Source organism: Daldinia caldariorum (assembly GCF_022478825.1).
Source record: "Daldinia caldariorum strain CBS 122874 unplaced genomic scaffold F4812scaffold_4, whole genome shotgun sequence".
Taxonomy (NCBI): Eukaryota; Fungi; Ascomycota; class Sordariomycetes; order Xylariales; family Hypoxylaceae; genus Daldinia; species Daldinia caldariorum.
In genome coordinates this window covers 1,005,327-1,025,597 of record NW_025953040.1, presented here as the reverse complement: position 1 = coordinate 1,025,597, position 20,271 = coordinate 1,005,327, and the positions used below count along the sequence as shown (strand labels likewise).

Here is a 20,271-nt window from a genome sequence, read left to right as displayed (position 1 = left end):
AAGTTGGGTACGTACCGATATGGATGGTCCATGCGTTGTAACAGAAAAAAAAGCCCTACCCACAACTAAGAGCGGCTTAAGCGAGCCTACAATCTTTCTTGACCTAATCAAAAATTCCTGCCAACATTTGACAAATTTCCCATATCCCGCGACTAGGCAGCAAACCCCTTGCAAAACCTCAATCACAAGTACGAAAAAGCATCCCCGATCCCATTTGCGAAAACTCGGCCTAATCAACCACATAGATTGCAAAAATGGAGTCTTCTAAGCAGCCCGTCAAGCTTGTCAAGGTCACCCGCGTCCTGGGCCGAACCGGTACGATCCCTATCACGGCATTCGCGCAATCCGAAAGATGCGACATTGCAGATTGAGCGGACAGGAGCTGACGGGATACAGGTTCTCGCGGTGGTGTTACCCAAGTCCGTGTCGAATTCATGGACGACCAGACCCGAAGCATCATCCGAAATGTCAAGGGACCCGGTACGCAAAACCCGCGAGATTTCTTTTATATATATATAACTGGGCGCATGCATATTCGACGGTGACTAACGAAAATTAAACTATATAGTTCGTGAGGACGACATCCTCTGCCTACTCGAGTCCGAGCGTGAGGCCCGACGATTACGATAAAAGAATGGGATTTTCCTTTGGGAGGAGTTGCGAGCAGGAGGATCGGGATTTTATTGCTAGTTTAAGATCTCAAGACTAGGTTACCTAAGGTACGGTCGAAGATCAGTGGCATCATACAGGATTCGCGGTCAAGATTCCTTTTGTTAACAGGAGTCGCCGGATTATGATGGGCATTCTGCATTGCGAATAAAGCAAGAATTCATACCCCGACCATTTCGACAATTGTCATTACATCTCTGGCGTGATACGGCTATATTTGATTGTCTACGAATTGACATTTCTCATTTCCGCTGCCCAACGTGTTCCATTTCAAGTTGAAACGCTTCGAGGTTGCAAGTTGTTTCGATAACAGAAAGAGACTTGAATATATTGAGAAAAAACTGATAACTCACAGGAGCATACTGCTTACTAATCTCTTTACAGTAATTGCCCTTAGCTCAGAAACTTTTTTTTTTTTCTGGTTTTTCTGCGGCTAAGCTTCAAAAAGCTGCGATTTTTTTCTTTCTACTTTTTTTTTTCTTCCCACTTCAACCTCAAAACTTTCAACTTGGGTAAACAACCCAACCCCATTTGTAAATGGTAAGTTTATTTTCCCTCAGAAAAATATTATTGTTGAATGATGCATAAAATTAGCATGTATTACCTGATCATCACTGATGTTCTACCATATCACCAAGATCTCTGAATCAACATCCTTCCAATCATTTCTGTTACAGTATCTTTTAAGAATACACCAGCTAACGAAAATCCTAAAGATAGGTTCACGCTCCCTTACCTAATTAGAGTTCATTATGGGTGCTATCCCGAAGCCGCCGAAAGGCCATTTCAACGTCCTCTACTTCGCAAGTGCAAGCTCTTTCACCTCCAAAGAATTCGATACGTTTCCTGCACCACTTCCTCTGCAGAAACTGTTCGACGTGTTAGAAGAGAAATATAGTGGCATCAAAGACAAGATCCTCAGTTCGTGCTTAGTGACGGTCAATCTCAATTACGTCGATATCTCCGGGTCTGGCGGCGATGAGTCCCCCGAAAATGTAATCAAGGAGGGCGATGAGGTCGCTATCATTCCGCCCGTCAGCTCTGGCTGAAAAAAAAAGTGCAAGTGAAGATCAAATTCTATTGATATCGAAACTATCTTCTATGAAAAACAATTTCCCTGTGACTTAAGTTATGCTCTTGCTAGTTTCTTTGTTTCAGATGGTACCTAGTAATGGTTCCCGTTCGTGCCTTGATTCTGGAGCTTCTGCATCTGCTTGAACGCCAATCCTCACGCGTAGCCATTGTTCCCGAAGCTGGGCCCAACATCTCCAGTCCTACTCCTATGCCTTCCACCAACCCGGATTATTCCCTCTCCATACCATACCCTCTAATAAGTCTCTGGATCCCAAACACCGCCAGCGTCACGAGCAGCACAAAAAAACCAACGTGGATGCGACGGAAAGGAGCGAGGACAGCGTAATGCGGGCACACGTTCTCGTTCTACGCCGGCGCGAGGAATGGAATCCGTTTGGTATTGGGGACGCATGTCCAGGACTACGAGGATAGGTATTAGATACATACAAATAAGGCACCTAACCTACCTACTACCAAATGAGAAGTGGTTAACAATTAACTACCTTATTCTGCTTTTGAGTTCTGATTTTGAGAATCGGATGCGGGGAACGCAATTATCAGCCCACCATCAGCAGCGCTGCCAGTTAGGTGTTGAAAGAATCTTCAATTCCCAAACCTTTGGGTTGGGAGATGTATATCTCTAAAATATAGACAAATGGCAAACGACACATTCTAGTAACAGGCAATTAGATATCGAGGTAAATGGCATCATGTAGGGAGGTGGGTAGGTAGACATATGGCAGACATGTAAATATATATGCCTTTCCTACCCTTAGTATCTAGCTGGGTAGATACAGGTTGGTAAGAAGACATAGGGTCAACAATATTACCTACCTAAGGTTAGGTAGATATATCTTGTATCTAATATCTTGTCTTATTCTCTACCTAAGTAGTAATGCTGCATCTATGCTACAGAACTATCGAGATGCAAAACCTCGCACCATTTCATATCGTGTCGTAATCGCAGAAAGTTATACGTCGTTTCATACGAACGTTATGTTATCTACCAACCGAATTCGCCCACACTCTCCTTTTCTGTGTGCATCGTGGGCTAAGTCCCCTCAAGTCAAATCTCAAAACGAAAAACACCTCGTACCAACTCCTCAATCGCAGGATATCCATTTGCTGTGTACGAGACGAAATTATGAGGATTACTCTCCCTGCTCTTTCCGTACCATTCCTTGTCTTCGGCTAATTGTATAGATCCGGCCACTACTCGAACCAGGGGCCTATGCCTTAGACTTTATCGGCTTTCACCAACTACCATCGTCGTGCAATATGAGGGCGAGGCGCATTCTATGGGCCAGTCCCAAGCTGCATCAATAGCTCTCCAGCTTTATGGTTGGAATACTCGTATGCCTTGCAGCCGGGCGGAAAAGTGCCATTAGCCGCCCATAGGTCAATTAACGGTTGCATGGGCTCCAATTCCTGAGGCTTCAGCATATCAAGTGCGCAGGCTGTTAGCACGAAGTGGCTGAAACAGCTGTTCAACTGCTTTTCGAGATTCAGGTGGTAGAAAGGGTCAATGAAGTGCGCCCAGTACAGATGAGCATAGACCCGGAACATCTGTCTAAAGATGGTCTGGCAAACTTCCACGAAGTTCTCGGGGAATCCACTCGCCTTTCCAATCCAATCTTTGTCTTCGGGGTTAGACAGTTGCGAGAGCGGGGTCGTGGTGATGGATGGGTTATGCGCGTAAGAAACGCCGTTGGTATCGGTAGGGAAAATATTCGTGTCATCGATCTTTCCAGATATCCATCGCTGCATAAGCGTGATATACTCGTAGGCCGGTAACTCGACGGGTTCCCGCTTATAATTCAGCCACGTGAAAGAATGGTTCCTATATCTTGTGTTAGACATACCAAATCATTGCCCGCTGTTACGGGTATTCTACTCACGCGCCAGCCGACATTCGAGGACAAGTTTGAGGATTGCAGATTGTAGTGCCGTCTTCTTCTTTTTCGTGGATCACTCGTACGAAGTTCCAGAGGTTACGGTAGTGCTCGACCACTGAAACAGGTTAGGATCTTCTAACGGAGCTCATGAGGGATACGATGCCAAAGCTATTTACCTTGATGAGCAATCCATTCCCCCGGCTCGACGGTCTTCGGGCGGGCGCTCAAGGTCATAAAGTTACCCTTCACAATATGCTTCGCGTATTGCAGGTTTAGCCATAGGGGCATAGGCCGAGGCAGGTGATAAACGCTGAGAGGGTCATCGCCATTGACTCCTGCGTTACCGGAATCATCCATGCTGATATTTTGAGCTAGGGCTGGTGAGTTGGGAAGCGGAGGGATCTTTGGTGCTAGGCTAACGGGTGACTGGTTGCCTTGGGAGAGGTTGGTGGGAGAGATGGGTTGACCGCTGTTAGTTTGAACGGGGCTCTTGTTCTGACCTTGGGCCTTGCCCGAAGTTCCTCTCAATCGAGCGTTTCTGAAGGTGGGAAGTTAGCAACTATTCCTTTGTTGTGCGTCCGGTGCCCTTATATGGAGCTGACAAGAGACGGTGGGGAAGAACCAATGAGCTGCGTGAGGCGCCCCGGCCTTATATATATTTTGTATTTGGTGGGTAGGGGGAAGCCAGGTTTGACTTCATGATCTCAAGTCAGGTAATCCAACCTGGTAACTGGACAAGCCGACAAGCAAATATGAAACCGAGACAACGGTAGTAAGGGTAAGTAAGGGTAGTCTGGGTAGTTAAGGATAGTTAAGGATAAGTTAAGGGTAGTAAGAGAATAGCACTTGCATATCGAAGACCCAATAGACCCATAATAAGGGTCCAGGCTATTACTTTGCTCCATTATGAAATTGTATTTGTATTGGGAACCAACATTGGATCCAGGGTTGCTTTGCTGGCGCCTTTAGTCTTTCCCCATCTTAAGGGGAAAGGCGAAGGCATAGGGTCAAGAGTTTCCTCTAGAACAGGGGCTAGATTACCCACGATAGCCTTTTTTGGCTCGTACGAGCTTAAAAAGATCGTCTGAAAGAAACTTGTGTGTGGGTTTTGGTTTTGGTTTTTTTTCTTTTCTTAATGAATAAATTGTTTTTTTTTCCAACTTTGCACTGTGTTGAATATCGTTGGATATCGCGGGTGCGTCCCAAAACTATGACTTCAAAGTAGGAACGAACCCCCTGTTTTCTTGATCCATTGCTGAATATAAATATCATACCGACTCCTGCCATATAACATGTCCGGATTTGTATGACCCGAAAAGGTTTCTTGGTAGTCGGCATGCAGCATTGGGATCCGCATGAAGGAAGCCAAATTCTCCGGAATAGCCATCATAAACGGCTAGGTTCCAGTGACGTATGCAAGGCTATACAAGTCCAGCTGAACATGTACATTATGGTAGGATATAGCCAATTTCTTTTGGCTAGGGGGGAGGGGGGTATTTTCATAATAAACGAATAAATAGCCTAGGACATGCTCCTAGAATCAAAATAGGTGATCCTCTGCACGTGGCTTCTCTCTTTGTAACTTTTGTAACTTTTGAGTTGCGATACATGAGTCTGGAGAGGATAAATGGTCTTTAAGGGGCGAGGGTATCTTTTAAAAGAAATAGGACAAGCCTAAAAGGAAAGAGGAGGAAAAAATAAAAATAAAAAAAAATAAAAGAATGTACACTTACATCCCAGAAAATAGATTAGACATGATCACTTGAGAGCCGCCCAGGTCGGGTACCGATGGAATGCAGATATTATGAACGAACGTAGCCGGTCGGCGATACGCAAGAAAGTGAAGAAAACTGAGCAGCAAAGGTCGGTCTTTAGTCTGCTAAGAAAATGAAGGGAATCGCCGACCGAAGACACAATAAAAGAATTAGCGAGGCTTCATGAAGAAAAGGGGCAGAAGGGATGTGACATGACAGTGACTTTGCGATGTGAGGAAGTTTCCCACATCGATTCCATCCAATAATATTTTAACGTCTCCAGCCGTTTCAGGAGATGCTTGTCTACAATAGCGCCCAACGCTAGTCCCCCTTTGGCTGCATCATATTTATCGATAAGACATTTTTAATTCGAATTGATAAATATGTACCTATTGTTACAAGCATTTCTCTTCACAGTGCGATTTAAGTAGATGCCCGTTTGAAGGTTAGACAGGCAGGCAGGTACATACATAGGATTTACATTTACATATACTTTGGGAGGTACCTACTTCAATTTCATCCACTCTACGGTCTATCAGATCGCGACTTCAATCCTAAACCCTCCAATTGCATCATTTCCACATCTGCGCAACCTTTCTCTCGGCGTCCCGATAATTCATACAATCCTCAAACTACACACAAATATTCATCATGTCCGACTCCGAAGATGGAGGTGACCTCTTCGGCGACGAGGGCGGAGCTTCGTTCCTAGATCAAGTGCTTAGTGATCAAGATCTGGCTTCGGAACAAGATGAAGGCAACGAGCGCGATGAGGATCGTGACGATGATGATGACGATCATCACGATCGTAGCCGAGACCGTGACGACGATCCAGACGAGAATCAAGAGGTCAAGATGAAGCGCATCATGGGCGTCACAGTTCATCGACACAGGATCCCACGAACCGCTAAGGATGGCACCGGTTTGGTATGTTTTAATTTACCTTAACTGCGATTTTAGTATTCTTCTGACCGATGCTAGTTGCAAACGATGAAAGTTCCTTCCTTTATCAAGCTACAAGCTGAAGAATACAAACCCGACGCGTTCGAGGCGACCGAGTGGGACATCCAGAACGCGCGCTCCGAGCAGCGCAAAAACGTCGTTCGCTTCCAGCGAGACCCCGAGACCAGCGAGCTGAAAAGCAATGCTAATATATACCGCTGGAGTGATGGGTCCCTCACCATGTCCGTTGGAGGAGACCACTACGAGATACAGAAAAAGGCGATGGCTCCCGCGGCTGACAAGCCGTATTACGAAGAGCGAGATGATGCCCACTACTATGTCGCAGCAGCGCACTTTACGAGCGAATTATTTATGACTGTGGGCCACGTGTCCGAACAATATTCCTTGAAGCTTCCCTCAAACTTGAAGGATGAAGCTTTACTTAAATTTAGCCGTGACATGGAAGCTGCTCAGCGCGCAAGAAGACAAGGTAGCGATATGATCATTACAACTACAAAAGACCCTGAACTACAGAAGAGGGAAGCGGAGCTAGCCGAGAAGGAGCGTATGAAAGCACAGCGACGACGGGAAAATGCAGCTGCCCGACTTGATGGACGAGCGGGAGGCTATAGGAGCGGAGGACTTTCTATCGGCGACCTAGAAGGTGGCCGCAGAACCGGCGGCTCCCGCAAGAGAGGTGCCCAAGGCTCGTCAAAGGGCAAGCGACGCCGACCAGAATACGATTCAGATGATGACTTCCCTTCGGGCGGGGGTCGTCAAAATGAGTATGATCGCGAAGACGACTTCATTGCCCCTAGTGATGACGAGGAAGAAGGAAACGAGGACGAGGATGATGAAGACATTCTGGACGACGAAGAGGAGGAAGAGGTCCCCAGAAAGAAGCGCCAGAGGACGGCCGATGCCGAAGATGCTGATGCCGACGCTGATGCCGACCTGGACGACATAGATGCGCCAGCTGAGTCTTCGCACCGACGAAGGCGCCACATCATTGACGAGGATGACGATGACGAGTAAATTTGGTTTTGGGGGTTTAATTTACCGGGAACAAGTCCCTGCCGTCTGTATTATACTCAGTGGCCATCCCTATAGCATTTGCTCGCACGCGATGATTGCGGTGTTGGCATGTGCGGAAACTCGATGGCTCAGAAAGTTGATTAAGACAATAGGATAGTATATTCCTATACTAATACAGCATCGCGATGATTCATGGATTGGTATGGTTAGATACTCAAAAATACGATTGGTAGAAGAGAACCACTTAATGTGGTATACACTCACTGTGCATTTGACACTATTATGAGTATACCCATAAGGTTCTCCTGTCTATCTTCTCTTTTCGACGTACGTACCTACCAAAGGTCGCTTGGTACCTGTCTATATCATGTGCTTTTCTGTCGACTTGTCTCCATTTGTATCTTACCTGTCTAGAATCTGACACGAGGATGGTCGTAGAGAAATTGACTGATACAATTCCACAGCTTAACTAACATAGGCAAGTCAGACATTGTACTCACGCCTGTATATTATGTCCAATTCGCAAAATGAAAAGTCTGGCTTTCTATAAGGGATGCTAAAGAAAAGTGTGCAGTGTAAGGAAGTCCACCACCCTGGGATATCGCGTTAGGAGGTAGCAATCAACGAAATATAAGTCTAGCCGCTAAGTTAAAAGCACCTGCTACTTATTCCTTCTATGGTATTTTTCTGTAGCAAGAGGCTCCGTTGATAAGATTTATATAGTTATAAAAAACAGCCATTTATGGCGTTTGTGTCAACACAGGTTTCTCAATGTGATGCTGTGTTTCTCCAGTTTGAGAAATATGAGTCCGCCCTTTGGGTTAAAAGATTTAATACGATGTATAAGGCACCGGGTTATAAGGTAGCATTGAGGTAGAGGCATAGCTTGTACATAAAGTCAAATTTGTAACAATCTGTTAACAATAGCAACGTTTCCAGGATGAAGTCTACCTTATAATACCATGTTAACTTTAATATCACTGATCGATATACTCATTTTGATAACGTACATAACCCCTTGACTTGCGATATAAACAGCATGAACTAGCTACTTGTTTCTAAATCAAATCGTTAACTAACATCTACTTCTATCTCTTGTGTAGTAAGGATAGGGGGTCGAAAGAGACGAGGAAGTGGTTCCTGTAGACGAACAGGTGATGACAGCTGCCAACATAGGGAATATGCTCTTTCACATGCAAAGTTGATAAGCACCGATTTCCCGATTTTATTAGAACACATGAGCTTTTGGTCTTAGCAGCAGCCTTGTTAGCTCGGTTCTCGTGAGTCGTGAGCCCCGGCGCGTCGTACAAATCTAATAAAACCCGGGGAATCAAATAACTACTTAGGTACCTCATACCTAACCTAACGTAACGTTCATTCCAACTTCCAAATGTTGGTTACTCTCGTCGATTTCTCAACTTTACCCTCGCCTTGTCGCTTCGTCGCGACTTATAATGGCGGGTGCTGTTTTCCTTTAGTCTCAGCTTCTACGGATCCATAGACTATAAGTTACCTCATAGTTTGTGCTCCTACGCGCCCTTATTAACGGCGTCGATCTTCTATCGCCGATGATCCCGGCCGACGCGAATATTATGAGATAATGCTGTCGATTTTCGAGATACCCGTAGCCGTACTTTCCCTATTTCTGGAGGTCTTTCTATTTTGGTATAGAGTGAGTATTGAATCGTATTAAATCGTGCAATAAAAATACCCGTTGAACCGCACTCAGACTTACACAGGTCTTCTTATATTAGAAACTTTGGGGAAGATGGACGTCGAAAAGCCTGATGGACGAATGGCTCGACGCGTTGAGAAATGCGGTAACATACGAGGACTGGGAGCATGCAGCATTACAGCTGGATAACCTTAAGGAATTAAATCTCTGGTATGGTCTGCTATAGTAAACCAAAGCATGTGTCCAAGGGAGACTGACATCAACGCTCTCGTAGGCGTAACAACCCCGCGTCTCATTACTATGATTGGATCCTCATCAACAATCGTCTCGATAGTATCGCTGAAGCTCGCGATAATAATGATCTGCAGTCGCTTCTCGATCTTGTACGCTCTGGCCTGGTTCGCAACCTCGGAAACATCACGACACCGAGGCTATACAACCGCGCCTTCGCCGGAACGAAGTACCTGATCGAAGAGTACATTGCGCAAGTTGCTGGGGCTATCAACGACATCAGCCAGGGCGTTGTTACGCCCCCTGATAATAAGTACAATCCCACGCATACCCTCACGACCCAACGAAAGCTCGATTTTCTACACGACTCGAGACAGGCCTTCGGTCGAAGTACTCTGGTGCTACAAGGCGGTGCTATATTTGGACTGTGTCATCTAGGAGTCGTCAAGGCATTATTCTTACGGGGATTACTACCGCGCATCATCACGGGTACCGCGACCGGCGCGCTCATTGCAAGTCTAGTAGCTATCCATACTGAAGACGAGCTTCCCCAAGTGCTGAGGGGAGAAGGTATTGACTTATCGGCCTTCGTGACGCATATGCAACAACTGCATGATGATAAGTACAGCTGGAGCTGGGCACCATCCTTTAGTACGTTGTTGCGGAGGATTATGAGGTTTTGGCGCGAAGGCTACTTCCTCGATGTTAATGTCTTAGAGGAATGTGTCAAGGATAACCTTGGAGACCTAACGTTCGAGGAAGCATATCACAGAAGCAAACGTGTCTTGAATATCACAGTGGCTACGGCAGAACAAGAGGGAAGTCATGCGTTGCTAAACTATATTACGGCGCCCAATGTGGTACGTCTCTGAATCCTTGGTCTCTCATTATAATTCCTTGGCGTGGCTTGAGAAAAGAAAAGTAGCAAATCATATATAGGTGTGCTGACGAGGCATTTTAGCTGATTCGGACCGCGGCAGTCGCATCTAACGCGTCAACTCCGTCACTCTACGGAAGCCGTCGGACGACTGTGCTATGCAAAGATGTAAATGGTAGAATCGTGCCTTGGGCGCCAGCAAATGCCTTCCGTTCAGGTACACATGCATCGGCCAAGGATCACAAATCGCCGCTGTCGCGTGTTGCTCAGCTCTTCAACGTCAACCACTTCATAATTAGCCAAGCTCGGCCTTACCTTATCCCCTTTCTTGAATCGGACATGCATGGCCCATCGCTCTTCACGGCTCGGTATAAGCGCGCGCGGGTGACTGGCCACCTGTTCAGAGTAGTCGGCTTGGAGATTCGCCACCGTCTACATCAGTTAGACACGCTTGGCCTGCTGCCGGCCGGCATCCGCAAGTTCTTGGTAGATGAGGAAGTCCCGTCGGGATCGAGTATGACCCTCGTGCCTGACGTAACAGCGCGGGACTTCGTACGCCTACTCGAAATCCCAACACGCGAGACTATAGACTACTGGATACTGCGCGGGGAGCGCAGCGTGTGGCCGGCAGTTTGCGCGCTAACCGTCAGATGCGCAGTTGAGCACGAGATCGAGATCGCATACCAACACGCACGCAGCTTGAAAGCCGGGGGTCTGAGGCGAAGGGCGAGCACGGGGGGTATACCACCGCCGACAGGCCCCATTGACGCGAAGACGATTGCGCCTGGTGTGCTACCACGATCCGAAGGAGTTTCGAAGAACGCGGCTGCAGACTAAGGAACCTCGCGCGATCCCTGCCTGCAGCTCACAGTGGCCGAGAGGACGAGTACGAGCTGGCTGAGACTTGGGTGCAGCAGCAGTAGTTCGGTTGACCGAGGAAAAAAAAAAAAAAGGGGATGGAACAAAAAGTGCCAAGTCTGCCTTGAGGCGCTGATGCAACTAGCACACGGGCAAGGTAAGTCATCTGAAAAGATGCTGGCGGAATGCGGTATGCGTCCCAGCGGCGCAGAATGTCTGTGCCGGAAATAAAAGGGGAGGAAAGGGTGGTGGTTCCTCGGGCAGCAGCAGCAGCAGCAAGAGGAGGAGGAGCAAGAGGTGGAGTCAACAAGCAGCAAGCTTCGGCTGTAGGTGAAATGAATACAAATCAAAGACTACGACAAACGGAAATATAGACGCATCGATTGGTAGACTCGGTGCTGGCTTGCTGCATGGGTACGCCATGGGTACGCCATGGGTACGCACGCCGCGCAGAACTAAGAGGCGCATGTAGCTTTAGATTAGGTTAGGTGCCTCATATCCTAAATGCATAGAAACCAAAAAGAAACAAGAACAAGGGCCAGGATAATTTTCGAGAAGCTTGCCGTTTCTGACGTGGCTTGGCCTTGGAGGTGTGTACACTAGGTACACACACACTTGGTCTACGTGCGTATGGCGTACCTGAGCGTGTGTAGGTAGTATTGTGTGTGTGTGTGTGTGTGCGTGTGTGTGTTAGGGGTGGCGAGGTCAAGCGCCAAGTACCTACCTACCTACCTCTCTGCCCAAAACAGATAGCCTACTACTACTACTACTACTACTTCTACTATGTAGGTACCTACGTAGAAGGCTTGGGTTCCGTTCCTAGTCGCGGGCGGCGGCGAGACTTGCTTTCGTTTTCTCTTTCTTTTTCTTCCTTTTCTTCTTCCAATCCTTCTTTTTTGATGAAGTGTGTCGTCGCACAAATGTGAGTGGATATGCGGGATGGGGGTTGCGTGACCACACCCGCGGAATGGGGGAGATGGATGAGTGGATGGGTGGACGTGGGTGTGATGGGATACGGGACATGTCACTGGTTCACGCAGAGCCTCACGAAACCAGGCTATTGCTTTGGATTGGAAGGCTACTCGTTCTAGCGGTGAGTGTTGATAATGAGGAAGGGAGACTACCTAGAGGGAAGGAGAGGAGACTAGACGGGATGGATGTTTGGATGGGTGGTTGTGCTGCTGGGAATGAATGGGATGGAGACAGCTACGTAGTTTCGGTTGGTCAGGTAGTCGCCGTATAGTCACTGTATGGCGTTAGTTCTAACTTCTAAGACATGCATAGAAGCCACCCTGATGCAACGTATTTACCTACATCGCGCCCAGATAGATAGTTAACTGCATGGCACAGAGCGAGATTGCCTCACTAGGTAACGGATGAACTCGACGGGGTTATGTTTTAAATTTTTTTTCTTCTTCATACTTACCTAGGTACACAGGTGGGATGGGATGGACGCATGGATGATTGGGCCCGAATGGCCATGTCTCTCTCGTCTTTGCAACTTGGCTTATTGGGCCCCTGGCGAGGAAGGGTTGCAGCGAAGTCGCGGGCTCCGCCTGGCGTCTCTCCCTTCGTGTCTGCCGGGCGTCCAGCCTCAGCTGAAGGAATCTTTCGAGAAGAATGCCCGTTTTGGAAATTGCGTGCATTTGTTATCCTGTGACCCCATTAATCTTTGGTATTCTCCACAGGCAAGGTAAGTAATGAGATGCGAGGGGTAGGTAAGGGGGAAAGTAGTAGTGGTGTACCTGTACTATGTATGTAAAATCTGGGATCCGTAGGTTGCCTCCCTCTTGAACACGACTAGCCGTCGTTTACCCGTTACTTGCTTACCTGCTTATCTCACCTCGCTGTCTACATGATGATTGCGTGCAAGGAATATATCCTATTCGACATACTGATCTTGGGATTGGAGTCGGATTGCCTGATGGAGAAGCTGGGGAGCAGAGTGGAGAGGTGATATCGCAGAAGAATCTTACCTAAGGGCGGGTTCGGACATGACGATGCTTTGCGTGGTAGCATTGGATAGCAAGTACCTAGGCGATTTTCAGGATTCGATAAATTTCAAGAGGCGAGCGAGGTTAATCCTCGGCGCTTTACGTGCATCGCAGATGCGCAATTAAACTTTCCATGTCGTCGTACATCATGGGCTGCAGGTTGGGTCCTTTGGAAAGCGATCAGCTGCACATCCAAGGTGCGTCTACATAGTATGTACGTATTCGCCTGTATGTACCTACGTACAGTATACGCATACGTATTACATTAGGTACACAGATCTATCTAGGTTTACTAACATTAGAAACGTCAAGCCGGTGTGTGGGGGACGTACTGCAGAAGTCCGTACGTTCTAAAGCAGAAGTGCAACAAGTGGAAAAAAGGGGTTCGAAGAAGAATCGCGGATTACCCACCTCAAATTTAGTTATGTTACAGATAGAAAGCATTTAGGTACTTTCCACCTAATTACCTGTGTTGTGTATTCCTCCAAGTATAAGTGGCACTACCTAGGTAGTTACTACTATCTAATATGTGAGGTTAATATTATTACCCCTATAAGAGGAACCTATCTCTGTGGGTTATTAGTGGTAAGCATGAACCATAATAGATCTAAATACCTACGGTTTCGTATGTTACACTTTCAAGACCAAGTTCCCAAACACTTGGGCAAAGATTTATGGATCTGGGCGAACGTTGATAGGTGTCAATGTTGATAACTAGGGTAACCTTGACATGTCTGTAAAAGCGACAGAGGAAGCTGGTCCAATACATCTCTACTGAGCCATATCCTACCTGGCCAGCCAACGTACCTTAGCCTGGAAACGTTCCAGAAAAAAAGGTCGGAGATTGGCGAGCCACCTTACGAAGCGAATACCTACAGGCTATCTTCCCTTTTAATGCTGATGGTAAGCGCAGGCGGAATGTTGCCGAGATGGTAACACGGCGGACGGCTCCGGATGGCATAGAACTTTACTTTACTTACATTAACTACCGATTCGTACAGCCAACATGCTTTGCCAAGAAAGAAGGAAAAAAAAAACCATCTGCAGGTTCCATGTCGAAAATAATTTTTTTTCTTCTTGTGATTTGCTCGCCATGCTATGACTGGTGACCCTATACCTGTATGACGGAGATTACGTACCTTTCTTCTGTAGGACGTAGATATCAACGTACAGGACGAGGTAGGTAGTCCTTAAAAATCTACCTGCATACTTACATACCATCGTACTCCTCGGTCTTCTAGGAAAACCTTGAAAGTCCTACGTTTAATCATCAGGCAGGTACCTGGTAGATATCAGGTACCCTACCAACGTTGTCTGTACCTTGCTTCTGGGCGTGTTCCTAGCCACAGACTTTTAAGACAATTTAATAATACCTCGGGCTTGTTTTAATTATCCTATGCATTTCTGTTTGGGCGACTTACATAGGTTCGCGTCCCACTTCTGGGCGGTATGGCTTCATGGAAGGTCGCCCGCGTAAGGTTGTTTTAAGCCACCGTTCCAAAAAAGATCCGACTGAGTTGTATTTTATGAGGACCCATGACCCTGTCTGCCTGTAAACCACACCTTAGGTACTCTCCGTCATAACCATGTCCCCCCACTTCCCGTTCCATCGTTCTTCTTCTGCTCCCAGCTCCCAATCCCTGAACTCGCGGTGCTATAGCTGGCCTTGAACTGTTACACGGCTCAAAAACTTCCTCGCTCTATTTCTGTTGTCGTTGCTCTAATAGTAGATACTACTCTATTTATGCGGAAGCCTAGCACTTATTAGAAGCGAATGCGCACCCAAGGCCTTCGCCATCTACGCAGCAATTGAATAACTGCATACCTAACATAATATGTAGTGTGTAGTATGTAGTAGCTGAGAGACCAAAGCCCCGCAAACAGCGCTAAATCCTAAATACGGAGTGCGATCGACGACCGCCGATGGGAGAATGGATCGAATGTGGGTTCCCAGCCGAGCAGAAGGATTGAGAAATCTCAGTAATCGCATCGTATCATGTCAGGAAAGGCGCGCGCCTAAACAGAGTAGCACAAAAGAATAGAAGATAGGTCGAGATGGTGGGAATACCTACCTAGGTACCCAAGAAGATGTGAGGCAAGGATAGACGCATGGGGTGTAGGAGTAAGCATTCTATTGAACCGTGTAGTAGTGTAGGTGTGACCATTCTAGGGCAGCGCATCTGAGAGGATTTGGACCAAGAGTTCGCCTTACAACGAAGAACCATAGCACTGTCGGTAATATAACACATAGGTCTGCTTGACTAGTGGGCTTCCGAGGCGGTGTGCTTTCTATGAATACAATACGATTGTATATTTCTTTGTTCTACCTAGGTAGAGGTAGGTATACTCTATGATAACCCAAATCTTTCATGGCATGCTGCCATCCAAGTTCCAACTTGTCACCTCGGTATCGCAAATAGATTGGAAAGAACCTCAGCGACCGTCAGCGAAAAGGCTTGGAAAGTATTTACAGGTACCTAGGTAACTATGGGATTCTGAAACATGGTTCGTGTTGTCACACTGCTGCTGCTACTATTATTATTCTCATTCTTATCACCGTTTATTGGCAATGCAGCGTCGCGGGATTATAACACCCCATCTTATAGACTAGCGGCGAGGAGGAGGGAAACGTGTCTAAAGTTGTACGGATATAGATTCGTCGGTGAGCGGTTTGGTAATATCTTTGCTCTTCGATCGTCATGACGACTCGGAACGTTTATGTATACCTACCTGTACTTAACCCTAGGACTGAAACAAAGACATCAGCTTGTGAAGAGACATCGCTTGGCTAGACTAGACAAGACTAGACTGATAAAAATTTATGATGCATATTATACACCCCAGGTACAGTACAATACCTACCTAGATATACATTCGAATTCGCTGAGAATAGCTACCCTACAAGGTTAGGTTAGGGAGGTATTATAGATGTCAATATTATTACAAGGAAAGATCAAGGTACCGATATAATGGGTCGAGACCAGGGTATTTGGTGATGGGGTCTTAGGTGTGCCAATCCCTGTTAAGGAAATGGCGACATTATGCTGTTGGTCGCCTTGTCTCTAGTCGGCTTCGCGTTTTTTATTCATAAGCTCGCGGCTAAAACGAAACGGGTCGAGGAGAGAAGAAAAAAATGACCGTAAAATATTACATGCATGTGAAAAAATAAGGCGAATGAGCAGGTCTTACATTAGGTTAGGTAGCTGTGTAGGTAGGTAACGGTACGGGGGTGTGGTAGCGAGATGGATGCTGTTCCGGGCCATTGATGGGAGTTATACTCTCTTGTTAGTCGGGGATCTTGTAGTGTTTCTCCTTATGCCAGTCAGTGAGACATACCAACTTGAACCTTTCGCTCTGCCGGCCTCTTATTTCCCTACATCATCTTTGAAACATATGCACACCAAGAGGCACCGCCAACTGCAGATACCAGCGCCCTTGCGTGGCTAAAAACCTGGCGTACCTATCTTAAGGTTGGCCGTTGACGTGCCTGTGTTGAAGATTTCAGTACTACGGTTCTTATTCGGCAGCGCCTTGAAGCACGAAATGAATGGATGGCATCTTCACCTCCCCTTGATTTGTGTGTGGCCCAGCCTGCATGCGTACCTCCTTCAGGTTAGGTACTATCACTCGTAAGTACTTGATTCTATTGTGAGAATGGACTCTAGGTATCTTGTTCCTGACATAAGTTTTATCGCATCTTTAAAGACTTATCTTACAGCAGCAACATTGCATACCAACCAACCTACCTAACTACCTCCTAGGTAGTACATGCTGCCTGAATATCCCACGCTCATGCTACATTCAATTAGCACCGCATAGCATACTGCATGCTGCATACCTAGGAGGTAGGAATCTAAGGCAGCATGTATGTGTCTGATGTACCTACCTGTATCTCTATGCAAAGCGATATGAACTGCTTTGGTCATAGGAGATATACCTTATATATTATTTTTTTCTATCTCTTTATGCATTGCAGACCCAGTTCCAGTCACATCAACATCAAAGGTACTGCGTTACGGCAGAATTGAATTCGTCGATTCTTTCCCCACGTCCCACCCTTTGGAGACTGTCTTCTCTAATTCAATATACCTAACTATTCTTTACTCAAGCTTGATGTTTCGTAGTGTACCCTTGTCTTTTTGGCGAGTCCGACCATAAGAATCACAAGACCCCCAGGTACAGGTAAAGCTGCCTTACCTGGTCTGCTAAGGGCCCTGTCTCTCGACCTGACCTCTGGTCGCACCGCCTATATGGTACATAGTAGTATTAGTAGGTACCTATACATGTATGTCTCAGGTACTGCCTGGGTAGGTAGATCTCTTGTTTCGAGCTGGGCAACTTGGTCAAACAAAAACCTACCTTGCCTGCTGGTTTGACTATTGGCCATTGGCCATATCAAGACGAAAAAAACTCAAAAAACTCTACATACTCATCTGATCAGACCAGCGATGCAGAGAATGAAATAGTCTCCAATGGATCCATGGATACCTACATACCGGATGCAAACTACACGACAGCCTAAGAAATAGTGAGGCGGAAGGCCTACACTAGATCTTTGATAGGTACCATTCACCGTTCCGTCTGATTCCCTCGTCTCGACTTGTTCCATTCGCAAATACGTATATACATAGCTACAGTATCTGTATGTAACAAATATATGCATTGGTATACATCTGTAGTAAGTACAATGCAGCCCCAGGTCGTGGATATATGCAAAGGCGGATACGACACAAGGTTTCCCTTTCCATCCTGACCTTTTGCATACAGACACCTAGGTGTCTTTTCTGCCGGGAACCCTGCAGTTGCTTACAAGAAGCTTCATGAGTTACCAAGCGCAAGCGCAGCACCATGCATATTACCTAGGTACACAGCCCATGATTAAGCTATTACTTGGGTAGTTTTAACGATGGGGAATACCTTACAACACCCTCCCCACTAGTCACCAGCATGCACTCAGCATGTACATATTAATTACCGAGTTGCATTCACTGCAGCAATATCTGTTCTTGGTGGATGTGTTATGCCTCTCCCACGCCCCAGGGGCCAGGACAGCGGGCTGAGAGGGGGACCAGAGGGCCCAAATACTTGATCTATCGTCATTAAGCTTGGATCTATTCAGTATCTCTCCTAACCTAACCTAACCTACCTATCAAATAAATATAAAACCCTACAAGCCCCACGACTTTAATCCATTCCCTCCCTATTCCCTTCTCTCTACCTTTCGACATAAGTATATTTAAAGAGAACACAAAGGGCATAACGAAGGCGGTGGCGAGCGCATATAGCTACTTGCTATATTATTCTTCGGCCAATACCTACTATTCATATTCTATATACATACCTACCCAACCTATGTAAGCAACATCAGGCTAGGTACCTACGTACATTATATCTATTTCGATCAGGGCGGTATTTTGAACATATCACCTACCTAGTCGTAACGCTTGTCTGGTCTAAGCGTATGCCAGCATCCGAAGCTCTAGTAACACACGAGTAAGTTCGTCCATCCCGAACCAGGCGTTGTCGAGTACTAACGCAACCAGCACCCCAGCTATTCTTTCCCGTCTTAACTTAACGGCAACTACCCTTCCTTTATTTAACCATCCTTATTACTTAACCTTACTATTCTCTCCATAATAATGTCTCGAACGTCAAGCTCTCATAACACCGCCCTCGCCGAAAGCATTTCCGAACCGGACTGGGACTGTGTTGGCAGAGAGGGGTATGACTACTTTTACATCGACAAGTTCACCGAAGAACGTCCCCCGCACCTCAATAACAAAAACTTTTCCTCCACACAGCCCGTCGGTTCCGCCACCCAACCCAGGCGATGCCCAATGATTAAAAAAGACCGTGGAGCTGGCGATAGCACCGAGCATGTGTCGACTGACAGCGTCGAAAACTATACCTTCGTCCAGTATGCACCGTCATCCGCCAACACGAACGAGACCCTAAAGCGTGGTGATCCATTTGGGTATCGGCCCGACTTGGACTACTACAAGAACCGCAACTATGCCGCTGCCGATAGCGCCCAACCCTTGACCGTGGCAGCCGTCGCCGCACTCGACTACACCAACCACGCTCAGTCCTTTGACGGGAACATCTACGGCTGGATGCCCCGAGTTGGACGCGTTGGACAGGCCGACCCGGCCGACTACTGGAGCACCAGCCACTTGATAACCAAAGCTCCGAAGAGCCGCAGCTCGATGGCGACTAACATGTCGTGGTGCGTCGTCCCCTCGGCCCAGGAGCATCACGATGCGGAGATGCTTCGTGACGTCGGAGGCTGGTCCGACATCCCGGCCGACCCTAGAACCGCTATGGCGAGGAGCATTCGAGACGAAGACATGTTGGAAGCCTAAGGGCGATGGATACCGATGTCGATGATGACGACCACGACCGCGACGGTGACGATAAAGATGATGAGATTAATATAATATATCGGTTGATGTTGGAGAGGTACATAACCTGTACTTGGATTGGGCGTTCAGTGTGACTCGGAGGAAAACAGAAAACAAGGTTTCCTTTTGTCAATATTGGTTGGGGCTATCAGGGGCAATATTCCTTCGTCCTTATATTTGTTGTATAGCCATGTAACTTTGTTTCTCATCCACCCATAACATGGCTAGACAGAACATGTGGAGGTGGGTGGTTAAACAGAGACCCTGTATTGTTTTTCAGATAAGCTTGGCGGCGTCTTCGGGGGGATGGTCTAGGATATGAAGGTATAAATAGGTAATAAATGATAATGTCGACATGATTATGTGAATCGTTCCTTGGCCTTCCACCGTCAACTTCAACGGTCGTCACTGTCACATCCAAGCCTTGCCGCCATGTGGCCCCGAGATCTTAAGCCCCCTACATCTGCGAGCCTACATCATCTGGCATTGCATTCGCGCAACCACCGTCACAGTTGCGGTTGCTGTGCTTCATCACACCGCATACGAAAATGGAAAAAAGAGGTTGTACTTATCATTCCCCAAATTGCGACCCGGTCGCGATGTCTCCTCGTCTTTCCCTGTGCTCCGCACCGCCACACATTTCTTTTTTTTTCCTCCTCGCTCAGATCCGCGTAACCCAACTCCAGGCCTTCAGATGCGGAGATTTCTTCCACGAGAAGTTTTTTTTTTTTTTTTTTTTTTTTTTTTTTTTTTTTTTTTTTTTTTTGTTTTTGGGGGGGGGGGGGGGCCCCCAAGGGAATTAAATAAAATCAATAAGTTTGGCAAGAGGATGGAAAGGAAGATGAAGAAGATTCTTATCTCAGGTC

General features: G+C 46.8%; 7 protein-coding genes across 7 annotated transcripts; 6 read left to right on the top strand and 1 right to left on the bottom strand.

Annotated features, from left to right (window-relative positions):
- Positions 1–89: 89 nt before the first annotated feature.
- Positions 90–938, top strand: F4812DRAFT_306745 (ribosomal protein S28e). Its single transcript, XM_047931284.1, has 3 exons — positions 90–315; positions 397–480; positions 569–938. The coding sequence occupies exons 1-3, from the start codon at positions 255–257 to the stop codon at positions 628–630; spliced, it is 207 nt and encodes a 68-aa protein (XP_047792234.1). The 5' UTR covers positions 90–254; the 3' UTR covers positions 631–938.
- A 483-nt stretch (positions 939–1,421) lies between these two features.
- F4812DRAFT_457317 (uncharacterized protein) lies at positions 1,422–2,175 on the top strand (the record flags this gene model as incomplete). Its single annotated transcript, XM_047937149.1, has 2 exons — positions 1,422–1,703; positions 1,942–2,175. 2 exons carry the CDS (start codon positions 1,422–1,424, stop codon positions 2,173–2,175), a joined length of 516 nt encoding a protein of 171 aa, XP_047792233.1.
- Positions 2,176–2,593: 418 nt separating this feature from the next.
- F4812DRAFT_420848 (Mob1/phocein family protein) lies at positions 2,594–5,640 on the bottom strand. The gene is made up of 4 exons (XM_047933492.1): positions 5,372–5,640; positions 3,815–4,176; positions 3,642–3,753; positions 2,594–3,583 (listed from the first exon to the last, which is right to left on the bottom strand). The coding sequence occupies exons 1-4, from the start codon at positions 5,392–5,394 to the stop codon at positions 3,040–3,042; spliced, it is 1,041 nt and encodes a 346-aa protein (XP_047792232.1). The 5' UTR covers positions 5,395–5,640; the 3' UTR covers positions 2,594–3,039.
- Positions 5,641–5,804: 164 nt separating this feature from the next.
- F4812DRAFT_420845 (Leo1-like protein-domain-containing protein) lies at positions 5,805–8,068 on the top strand. The gene is made up of 2 exons (XM_047933491.1): positions 5,805–6,319; positions 6,374–8,068. The coding sequence occupies exons 1-2, from the start codon at positions 6,044–6,046 to the stop codon at positions 7,367–7,369; spliced, it is 1,272 nt and encodes a 423-aa protein (XP_047792231.1). The 5' UTR covers positions 5,805–6,043; the 3' UTR covers positions 7,370–8,068.
- Positions 8,069–8,543: 475 nt separating this feature from the next.
- F4812DRAFT_420844 (uncharacterized protein) lies at positions 8,544–11,582 on the top strand. Its single transcript, XM_047933490.1, has 4 exons — positions 8,544–9,041; positions 9,124–9,254; positions 9,319–10,135; positions 10,237–11,582. Exons 1-4 carry the CDS (start codon positions 8,970–8,972, stop codon positions 10,987–10,989), a joined length of 1,773 nt encoding a protein of 590 aa, XP_047792230.1. The 5' UTR covers positions 8,544–8,969; the 3' UTR covers positions 10,990–11,582.
- Positions 11,583–16,342: 4,760 nt separating this feature from the next.
- F4812DRAFT_420834 (uncharacterized protein) lies at positions 16,343–17,341 on the top strand. Its single transcript, XM_047933489.1, has 2 exons — positions 16,343–16,633; positions 16,710–17,341. The coding sequence occupies exons 1-2, from the start codon at positions 16,548–16,550 to the stop codon at positions 16,879–16,881; spliced, it is 258 nt and encodes an 85-aa protein (XP_047792229.1). The 5' UTR covers positions 16,343–16,547; the 3' UTR covers positions 16,882–17,341.
- An 814-nt stretch (positions 17,342–18,155) lies between these two features.
- Positions 18,156–19,602, top strand: F4812DRAFT_306587 (uncharacterized protein). The gene has a single exon (XM_047931283.1). It carries the CDS (start codon positions 18,644–18,646, stop codon positions 19,364–19,366), a length of 723 nt encoding a protein of 240 aa, XP_047792228.1. The 5' UTR covers positions 18,156–18,643; the 3' UTR covers positions 19,367–19,602.
- Positions 19,603–20,271: the final 669 nt, after the last annotated feature.

What these genes read in the sequence shown, in the direction of transcription:
- F4812DRAFT_306745 (XM_047931284.1), top strand. Translation starts at nt 255, where the DNA reads ATGGAGTCTTCTAAGCAGCCCGTCAAGCTTGTCAAGGTCACCCGCGTC. An exon ending in CCGCGTCCTGGGCCGAACCG is followed by an intron (nt 316 to 396) that starts GTACGATCCCTA and finishes GACGGGATACAG; the next exon opens with GTTCTCGCGGTGGTGTTACC. An exon ending in CCGAAATGTCAAGGGACCCG is followed by an intron (nt 481 to 568) that starts GTACGCAAAACC and finishes TAAACTATATAG; the next exon opens with TTCGTGAGGACGACATCCTC.
- F4812DRAFT_420834 (XM_047933489.1), top strand. Translation starts at nt 16,548, where the DNA reads ATGAATGGATGGCATCTTCACCTCCCCTTGATTTGTGTGTGGCCCAGC. An exon ending in CAGGTTAGGTACTATCACTC is followed by an intron (nt 16,634 to 16,709) that starts GTAAGTACTTGA and finishes GCATCTTTAAAG; the next exon opens with ACTTATCTTACAGCAGCAAC.
- F4812DRAFT_420848 (XM_047933492.1), bottom strand. Translation starts at nt 5,394, where the DNA reads ATGTCTAATCTATTTTCTGGGAT. An exon ending in GGAATGGATTGCTCATCAAG is followed by an intron (nt 3,754 to 3,814) that starts GTAAATAGCTTT and finishes AACCTGTTTCAG; the next exon opens with TGGTCGAGCACTACCGTAAC. An exon ending in CCTCGAATGTCGGCTGGCGC is followed by an intron (nt 3,584 to 3,641) that starts GTGAGTAGAATA and finishes CACAAGATATAG; the next exon opens with GAACCATTCTTTCACGTGGC.
- F4812DRAFT_420845 (XM_047933491.1), top strand. Translation starts at nt 6,044, where the DNA reads ATGTCCGACTCCGAAGATGGAGGTGACCTCTTCGGCGACGAGGGCGGA. An exon ending in CTAAGGATGGCACCGGTTTG is followed by an intron (nt 6,320 to 6,373) that starts GTATGTTTTAAT and finishes GACCGATGCTAG; the next exon opens with TTGCAAACGATGAAAGTTCC.
- F4812DRAFT_306587 (XM_047931283.1), top strand. Translation starts at nt 18,644, where the DNA reads ATGTCTCGAACGTCAAGCTCTCATAACACCGCCCTCGCCGAAAGCATT.
- F4812DRAFT_420844 (XM_047933490.1), top strand. Translation starts at nt 8,970, where the DNA reads ATGCTGTCGATTTTCGAGATACCCGTAGCCGTACTTTCCCTATTTCTG. An exon ending in TCTTTCTATTTTGGTATAGA is followed by an intron (nt 9,042 to 9,123) that starts GTGAGTATTGAA and finishes TTCTTATATTAG; the next exon opens with AAACTTTGGGGAAGATGGAC. An exon ending in CTTAAGGAATTAAATCTCTG is followed by an intron (nt 9,255 to 9,318) that starts GTATGGTCTGCT and finishes ACGCTCTCGTAG; the next exon opens with GCGTAACAACCCCGCGTCTC.